We start from the raw sequence: 10,079 nt of genomic DNA, 5'->3' as shown, positions 1-10,079 counted from the left end.
TTGTTGTGGGTGTTGTCGTGGGGGTTGTAGTAGGTGTTGTGTTGGGGGTTGTTGTAGGTGTTGTGGTCGGTGTTGTAATCGGGGTTGTTGTCGGCGTTGTTGGTGTTGTGGTCGATGTTGTAGTTGGTGTTGTCGTCGGTGTTGTTGTAGTGGTTGTAGTAGGTGTTGTTGTCGGCGTTGTCGTTGGTGTTGTGGTGGGAGTTGTAGTAGGTGTTGTGGTGGGGGTTATTGTAGGTGTTGTGGTCGGTGTTATAATCGGTGTTGTTGCAGGTGTTGTAGTTGGTGTATTTGTCATCGGTGTTGTCGGCGTTGTTGTAGATGTCGTGGTCGGTGTTGAAGTTGGTGTTGTCGTCGGTGTTGTCGTTGGTGTTGTAGGTGTTGTCGTGGGGGTTGATGTTTTTGTCGTCGGTGTTGGTGTTGTTGTTGGTGTTGTAGTGGGGGTTGTTGTAGGTGTTGTAGTTGGTGTTGTTGTAGGTGTTGTTGTTGGTGTTGTAGTAGGTGTTGTGGTGGGGATTGTTGTCGGTGTTGTGGTCGGTGTTATAATCGGTGTTGTTGCAGGTGTTGTAGTTGGTGTTGTTGCCGGAGTTGTAGTTGTAGTTGTCGTGGTTTGTTGTTGTTGGGGTGTTGTAGTTGGTGTTGTAGTTGGTGTTGTTGTAGGTGTTGTTGGTGTTGTAGTAGGTGTTGTGGTCGGTGTTGTTGTTGGTGTTGTTGTAGGTGTTGTTGTTGGTGTTGTTGTTGTGGTTGGTGTTGTTGTAGGTGTTGTCGTGGGGGTTGTTGTAGGTGTTGTGGTCGGTGTTGTAGTTGGTGTTGTTGTGGGGGTTGTAATAGGTGTTGTGGTCGGTGTTGTAGTAGGTGTTGTAGTGTTGTTGTAGGTGTTGTAGGTGTTGTAGTTGGTGTTGTGTTGTTGTAGGGTGTTGTTGTCGGTGTTGTAGTTGGTGTTGTTGCCGGAGTTGTAGTTGGTGTTGTCGTTGGTGTTGTTGTAGGTGTTGTGGTGGGGTTTGTAGTTGGTGTTGTGTTCGGTGTTGTTGTAGGTATTGTCGTGAGTGTTGTAGTAGGTGTTGTGGTCGGTGTTGTAGTTGGTGTTGTTGTTGTAGGTGTTGTCGTGGGGGTTGTCGTTGTGGTTGATGTTGTTGTAGGTGTTGTCGTGGGGGTTGTAGTAGGTGTTGTGTTCGGTGTTGTATTTGGTGTTGTTGTGGGGGTTGTAATAGGTGTTGTGGTCGGTGTTGTTGTAGGTGTTGTAGTCAGCGTTGTTGTAGGCGTTGTTTTGGGGGTTGTAGTAGGTGTTGTGTTCGGTGTTGTATTTGGTGTTGTTGTGGGGGTTGTAATAGGTGTTGTGGTCGGTGTTGTTGTAGGTGTTGTAGTCAGCGTTGTTGTAGGCGTTGTTTTGGGGGTTGTAGTAGGTGTTGTGGTGGGTGTTGTTGTGGGGATTGTAGTGCTCAGCTCACCTGATAGCACTAGTAAAATTGATATCATCAATCCAACTTCCATCCTGTCTTCCTTTAATTCTGCAAGATCACAGGAGCAGAGTTAAAGCTTTCTTTTAGATTTGCAACTGTCAGTACTTTCGTTATAATGTTACTCTCTATTGTACATAAAACTAAAATTGGTGTAACAGTAAGTTATACAGTATAGTTAAATTTAAAGTCTACACAATCATGAAAAGAGAATGAAGAGAAGATTTTCCAAACTATTTCTCCTGAATTATAGGACACACTGTCGTCTAGTTTTGTGAATATTGTCAGTGATGCATTCAGCAGTAGAAGCGAAATCCCCTTTGTTCTACAACGGTGTCATTCGACACTTCTCTCAATCTCAGAGGTTGGCCCATACACATATGCATGTTTTATATATTTTCTTATCTAAGGAAAAGCATATATGTTGTAATTTTGTTTCTTCAATGATGTTTCATTACATATCACTTCAAAATATTTGTTTAATTTGAACTCCAGTTTTCTGTTGGATATTACCCAAATTAGAGATGATAGAATGCAAACAGCTGTGCAGCTGTCATTCCCAACAAGCTACACATGAGACTGCTCTTTAAGTACACTCAACAATCTGTTCACAGCCATCAACCTGGCTGGAATGTCCTTTTCAGAAATTGCTAAATTCCTACCACAACAGGAGCGTTACAAGCAGACCCTGATGAATCACCATTTTCTTTTATATTCTTATGCTGTTTATAATTTAATGTTTTCTGAATTTAACAATAGGATGCTAGTGTGTTTCCACAATGTATTTATCATGCCAGGGAAAAGAAAAGCATGCCAAGCACATGCAGGTGCTATATCACATATGTTACAAAAATAAAAATCTAAAAAGTATTTTAGAAAATAGAATACACAGAAGCAAGATTTATCAACATGTTGCAAAAGGCTTTTTGCACTTCTGATGATTTAACTTCATAATGTATTTGTAATGCATGATTTTTTTTTAAATATTAGGACAGAGCTTATCAATGTAATATACAGGTATGATAAATAGCTAAATGCTAAGAAAATGTAATGGATACAATATGTATAGTCTTATGATTTGTAAAATGCATAATTGTACTTACCCAAAGTAAAAAAAAACAATAGGAGCTAAAAAAGGTATTAATTCCCTCTTTTTATCTGGTGTGGATGTTTTGAAAATATATCAATGTTTTAAATGAATCCAACCCACACCTGTGATTCAGCAAACCTTTCACCTGTTCTGACATCTGTTGTGGGCTTTAAATATTCAAATAGAACAAAGGCTAGTGACGTGTCTCAGAGGTGTGTCTGAAAAGTTTGTGGCCTTTAGTGATGAACAATACTAAATTACATGACCTGTCTGTCAATTTCTTAAATCAGTCCCATGGCCTACTTCCTTTCCTTTGTCCTGAGGAACCAGTTGCTGGAGGAATTAACCAAAAATAAATACACAAGAGTTCAAGTGACGTCAAACGGAACAGGAAGAAATGCAAGAACAGGACTGCAGATTTCTCCAGAATGATGTTTGGAGTCATCTGAAATTTGTACAAATATTAAACAGAACATTTAAACAAAGTTTTTTGGACTTGCAAAAATGATCCTCATATTTTTGGAGCAACCGCAAATTCATGAGACCAAAACGATTCAGTCCAAAATAATTATTTAGAACAACTGGGGAATTTCTCTTTTTACTTCCAGACTAAATGTCAGTAGAAAATACAGTTATAAATTTAACAAGTGCAATATATTATTCCAAAAGGACACTTCAATTCCATGTGCATGCGTGACTGCTGTATTGTGACTCTTTTTAAGAATTATGTTCAATTAAGTATTTCCTACCTCTACTTTATACAAAGCCAGTGATCTGTATATCTTACCTAGTTGTTTGTCATGCAAGTTCATTCGAATATATTTTTGCTGTTCTGTCTGATTTCTTAGTAGTTCACTCTCAAGTGTCCCCAACCAGTTGACGAGGAAAGGAAATCAAAGGAAAGGAGAGGAGAACTTTCTGATAAATATACACTGACAGTGTAGCCAGGTGTTTTATTGCAAGATGTTCCTGAAGGTTTCAGTTTGTCCTAACGTCTTTGGCTAGATGTGTGGGTTTTTTGCATTGCACTTCATCGCCTGCCAATCAAACAGCACTGATGATCCTGATTCATGTATACAATGTAAATTAAAACTGAATGTAATGATTTGAAAATCCTGTAAACCCATATTTAATAGAAAATAGACCAATGACCACATCAAATGTTGAAACTGAAAATGTTTATTGTTTTATGAAAAATGTATGCTCATTTTGAATTTGATAACAACAAAACATTGCAAAAAGGTTGGAACAGGCTCAACAAAAGACTGGAAAACTTTTGTAGTGCTAAAAAGAAAAAACCTTGTGGAACATTTTCCAGGTTAACTGGCGACAGATCAGTGACATGATTGGTTATAAAAAAAAGAGCATCCCAGAGGCGTAGAGTCTCTCAGAAGTGAAGATTGGAAGGCGTTCAATACTCGGCGAAAGACTGTGTGGGAAAATAGTGCTACAACTTAAGAATGATGTTCCTTAATGTAAAATTGCAAAGAAGATTTCATCATCTACGGTACCTAATGATTAAAAAATTCAGAGAATCTGGGGAAATCAGTTCGCAAGAGAAAAGGCCAAACACCAATATGACCATGATCTTCTGGCTCTGAGGCAGCACCGCATTTAAAACAGACCCAATTCTATAGTGGAATTACTGCATGAGATCAGAAACACTTCTGAAAACTCTTATCTAAGAACACAGGTAATCGCTGCATCCACAAATACAGTTTAAAACTTAAAGAAGAAACCAGATGTAAACATGATCCACAGACACTGACGCCTTCTCTGGGCCCTTGCTTATTTAAGATGGAATGAGGCAAAGTAGAAAACTGTTCTGTGGTCTGACAAATACAAATTTGAGATTCTTTTTGGAAATCATGGACACCATGCTAACTATTTTGAAAGTCTGTTTGTACGTTTATATCATGAGCAGTCCACCACCAGTATCTATAAGGTTTACACTCCAAAATAGAGCGTAGCAGTATTGTGTTGGTTGTCACTCACCCTATATCTGGCAAAGAATCAGCATGACAGGGTGTATTGTAATCAATGATCCAATGGTGCCAGTAAATTTTTAATTAATGTACAGTCATCTACCTTGCCATTTGAAATGAAACAAATTGACATAGTTATAGGCTATAACTAAGTTTTAAGCTGGACATTTAAGTAGATATCACGATAATATTCTATTGTGAAATCTTTTGGCCAGGATAATCGTGTCGTGAAAATCTGATATCGCACCAGCCTTAGTTCACGCTAAATGTTTTTACAATATTCAATGGGAGGAAATACGGCAATATTTTATAGCCAACTAGCTTCATAAGGATTTTACATATCCAGAATAATCCTCTCCAACACCTGTTTTATTGGACATGTCTGGTGCAAACTGACAGTCACATTTGGTTCACCAGATGCAGAGGATTGGTATAAAGTTGCCATTTGATGACTATTTCAGCTGACATTTCGCTATCTGAGTCACCATTTTAAACCCTGTTTTCAACTTATTGTTAGGTTGTTAACACCTTGAGAGTCTTTGGGGTTACTTGTGTGTTGTTTACCTATTGAGCTATCATGTGAGTCATCATAGGTCATATAAGTCATTGTAAGTGGCTGATGAAAAACCTCAAACAAGTCCAGTTGCTTTTAGATAACTTTTAGAGAGACCAGGACCTGGATGACTGAGTATCTTCATTCTTGAGGTGTGATTGTGCTACTATCTTGACAAAGCAGATGTGAGATATATTAATATCACCTCAGCAGAAAATATGTCAGTCTGTATTCAAAGCTTTGTTTTTTCCAGTATTGCTTTCCAATGCTTTCGTGATTAAAAATGTATTCATTGGAACAAGCTAACCCCGTCAGGTGAAGGCCACGTCAATGCATCATGGATTTGCGGCACTGGTGTGGTCCTGTGACGCAGGTTTAAACAAAACACAGCTCCTCTGTGTGCTTTAACAGGAATCATTTGTTAACCACATTCCATGAGAGCCATCTGCGGTCAAAATAGATCTACACCAACCAGTTATCAAGTTGTGTGAAGACACACTGCAGATGTTATCTTGATTTATTCAGGTTGTTTTTTCCATTTCTGTTTTTCACACACTTTTATATAAGACTTGTTATATGGTCCTGGTGTGACCCAAACCTGGATAATAAGAAGTCCTGCACGTCTGCTACATCAGAGAAATGTTATGCCATACTTATTTATTATTGTCATTAACAGTATTCATAACATGAGAATCCAACACATTATTCAAATATTGCTTTTTCAGTGGGACGGCACAAGTGTAGTTAGCAGAAGTGTAGTTAGCACTTTCGTCTCACAACAATAAAGTTCTGGATTCGGACCTACTAATTATTATAGGAGCTGTAGGGGTGAAAAACATATGTCATTACAATTAATGTAAACTTTATTAAAAAAAAAAAAAATTTGAATATGCTTATTTGAAATTGGTGTATACTGTAGCAAGAGAGGTGAAATTGTAACTCACCTAACCAAAGCATATACACAATGTGACGAAAAAATTAACCATGTTCAGAGGTGATACAGGAAAGGGCACAAAGTGGAGGCTTCAGTTTGATCAGGTAGGTAAATAAAGAAACAGAAACTGGTTTAACTCCATCACAAAGGCTTCAACTGAGTGGAAGAAACTCTACTTGAAGATGAGTGCTATCATTGGAATTTTTGATTTGTGGAAGAGATTTTAAACTCACGTGTATGGCAGTTTTTAGTTGGTTTTTTTTTTTTTATCTTCTTGGTCAGTCTATATGTCTGTCTTTATTTGAGTAATAACCTACACTGCAGACTAGCACTGAGAGCACATTTTGATACCTTAAGTTATGTTTTTTTTTTAAGATCAAACTCAGCCGAGTCACCACATATGTGCAGCGACATACCACAATGATTTCTAATCGTAGCTGGAGCCGGAGGCAGAGTAATCTTTGGCGTGACGTTCTGGGGCACATACCTCCTATTCTAACTTCAGGGTCTATTTTTCCCCAAAGCATATTGAGCATGGCATTTAGTATGGTTGTTATGTAGCATGAGAGTGTGATACAAACATCTTTAATTTAGAACACAAATGCAGTGCACAGACCAATGATTAGTGTTCTCTTGGATTCATGAACAAAGCTTACAGAATGTATGAGACACACCTTTTCTCAATAGAAAGGTAACGATCAGAGACTTTTGAATGAAAAGAACTGGTTTCCTTTGTAAGATGACTTTTGTTTTGTTTTGTTTTGTTTTGTTTTGTTTTGTTTTGTTTTGTTTTGTTTTGTTTTGTTTTGTTTTGTTTTACCTGTCTGAATTAATTCTTTCCTCACATGCAATCGATTGTTTGAGTTAAATCGCAGTATCATACAGTGGCTTTAAAAAGCAGGAGCTGCAATTATCCAGCAGCACTGATCTGATTGTCAGTGAAGTTTCAAGTATTGTGTGTAATTTTTGCATTTAGAAGAAATAGTAGAGAAAGCATGAGACTTAACCCTGGACATTACAATTGCTTGATTAATGTGTTAACCTTTTTAGCCACACAGAGACAGACAACCATCTTCGCATTCAAACCGATGGCCAGTTTAGTCACCACTGAACTTAAGATGCATGTCTTTGGAAAGTATGAGGAAGCCGCAGTTTCCAGAGAAAACGTTTGTGGTATTTCAACATTCATGTGCACAAAAAAAATTAAAGCCAGCATAAACATTATTTTTGGAATAGTAAAATGACCTTTGGCACAGTGCTTTCTAAATCAAAGGCTGCAAATGTATTGCCATCTGTGTCCTGCTGCACTGGAATACTAAAATAGTGCAGTAATCTTATTGAGTGTTTGTGTATCTGATACCTCTCACTTAGTGGAACAAATGAGGAAAATCAAACTAGTAGTAATAAAAAAAGATACATGCTGTGTCCCAGAGGCAGTGGACCTTGTTTGTGTTCACTCTCACTCTGACTGGATCCGCTTGTACGCATTTGGTCTCAATTGGTCTTCAGGCAAGTACAACTGGTTCATGCACTCTAAAGTCAAGTCAGTTCCCCTTGATTGTTTGGGAAATTTAGGGAAAACTTGTGCTTTTATCATCAGGTAATATTTTTGATGGAGGAATTGTGTATGTGCTCGCCATTGTTAAGGACAACAATTGCAAGAGACAGCGAGACCCACAACATCACAGCAGCCATTCATCCTTATGTACAGAACAGCCTGGGAACAATTTGTTGCTTCACTATTAAATTGAATAGGTTGTCTGATTTGTCAGACTAAAATGACACGGAACCTAATTGTCAATTAGAATTAACCAGGGAGTGGTTAAAATAACAAGAGCACCTAAAATAATTAACATAAAGTATCAAACAATAAAGTACAGGATGGACTTACTTACATATACATTAACAAATAACAAGAAAAGCCTATTGTCCAAAGATAAATGATCCACCTTTGATTAAATATCCCTTACTTAATGAATCATGTTACCATGTATGTCGTCGCACCTGCTAGTTAGGTTTGTTTCAGTCAGTATGCGTGCATCACTTTCATTGTTTAACGTGGCGTCAGACAAAGGATTGCTGTTTATAACACAGGGTTGGACCATGAGATGGCTTCATAACAGGGAGCAATTGTAAAAGTAAATGACGTCTAAAGCAATGTTTTCATTCCATCTCACCCCTACTGGCATTGATAGTTGGCAGTTAAATCTTTCAGTGGAAATAATTCAATACAACGTCAACTGGATGTGGGAAACCTTTGAAAGGAATAACTGATCAAATGTATTTCTTTTTTGGGTAACACTTTGTTTCACTGGTCTGACAAATGTCTGTGGGGTAGTTATAGAAACACACCTAAAAGTGTGTTAGTTACGAAGATAATTAGATTTGGGATACTTAAACTGTACTAAAACTTTTTCTCCACTCCATTTGTCTCCATTTTAGTCACCAGTTACTTTTAAGATGACAGTTTTTCATACCCGTGCAGTGAAAACCATGTACCTCCAAATTTGGTGCTTTTGAGTTTTTCTGAGAAACTAAAGGATTCGATTTTCCCTTAAACGTTGAGAATATTATCTGACTTTTTAAGATAAATATCCTGTTTTAAAACCCTACTTGTATTTGCTGTGAAATGCATTGTTTTTCTGGGCTTCTTGAATTTTTTTTTTTTTTTTTTAGATATGTGGCACTTACAGAACAGAAAACAATACAAACATATGATGAATTTATGGAATATGATTCATTACTGTAGATTAAACTACATGAAGTAGCTAAAACAATAACAACCTAAATAACAACAGTAAATCTAATCTAAAACATCATAAGAGTAAAACACAGACAAGGACCATTTACTGCATAGCATGTCTTTTTACTTTTGATACTATAAGAATTAACTTCACATTTATCAAAACTTTGACTGTTTTTTTAATGAAAGCATTTACTTTTACTTTCAATACTCGAGTACATTGAATAACAAAAAAACAAAACATACTTTCAATGCTTATACTAAGGAGCCTACAGTAATGATCAAGTAGCCTACTTTAAAACTTACTCAAGTAATTGTGTAATTGGTGACTTTAACATTAACTAAGTCATTTTCTAGTTCGATATCTGTACTTTATTCACTTCAGGGCTCTGCTTTAGTGGGTTGAATTTGGTCCAGGGATCCAAGTTTGTGCAAATAATATATAATGACCATGCTTAATAAATCTTAATTAATGTTAATACACTCACCTTACTTCATGCTTTAATTAATGAGTTGTTAAAGCACGAGGTCCTGAATAAAGTTAATTGAATGGAATATGAATGGATGAAGTATTGCATAAGTCATGCATGTTTTCATGATGAGTTATAGGCTCATCATGAAGCGTTACCTTGTGGGTAGGCTTGTGGCGACTCCTACAGTCAGAGCGCAGAAAGAGGGTGTGTGAACAAGTGGGAAATGAACACTTTCTCTGTAGATTAACCAACAGTCACAGCTACAATGCATTTAGGGATAGAACTGCTTCTTGTGTTTAAAGTCAGAATCTATTAAATATAATCAGATTTCTTGTTGAATAAGTTTGTGTTTTTTTTTTCCCCTCCCCATGATGAAAATGCACATCAATTCGTAAAACGGATGTGTAAACATGTTTCCAAAACAGGAGAACAAAGTAAGGAAAAATGTTTTTAAAAATGCTGAAAAAGTCAAGAAAACAATGCATTGGGTAAACTAATTACAAATAAACACTGGCCTAATAAATGCTATAAATATCCCTTATGAAATACATTTTAATGTTTTGAAAAAATAGGAACATCAATAAAGTAAAAATGTCTGTCCCTCTCACTGTGATCTTTTGTTTTTGCAGCAGGTACATATCAGAGTGTGTCCAATTCTCCTGAATCTCTGACAGGTGTTTTTGTGAGCACAACAAAGGGGAAATGCCACCACACCCAGCTGTGATTCTGGCTGTGATCAGCAAGGCTGATTTTCAACCAGCAGAGATCAGTGAAACACTTGGTGTTTTCCAGCTCCTCACCACATACTTGATAGAGTGTACATCATGCACTGCAGTGTATCTGGATC

General features: G+C 37.1%; 1 protein-coding gene across 1 annotated transcript; it reads right to left on the bottom strand.

Moving 5' to 3' along the window:
• Nucleotides 1-95: 95 nt before the first annotated feature.
• LOC138615075 (probable serine/threonine-protein kinase clkA) lies at nt 96-3,356 on the bottom strand (the record flags this gene model as incomplete). Its single annotated transcript, XM_069688707.1, has 3 exons — nt 3,332-3,356; nt 911-1,440; nt 96-722 (listed from the first exon to the last, which is right to left on the bottom strand). Coding segments are annotated over exons 1-3 (1,182 nt in total), but the record flags the coding sequence as incomplete, so codon positions are not given.
• Nucleotides 3,357-10,079: the final 6,723 nt, after the last annotated feature.

This window comes from Brachyistius frenatus, unplaced genomic scaffold, assembly GCF_029030835.1.
Source record: "Brachyistius frenatus isolate BFR_SWC_R1_liver_20210118 unplaced genomic scaffold, ASM2903083v1 Contig_683, whole genome shotgun sequence".
Classification (NCBI taxonomy): domain Eukaryota; kingdom Metazoa; phylum Chordata; class Actinopteri; family Embiotocidae; genus Brachyistius; species Brachyistius frenatus.
The sequence above is the reverse complement of the archived record's forward strand: the minus strand, read 5'-3'. Positions and strand labels throughout refer to the sequence as shown.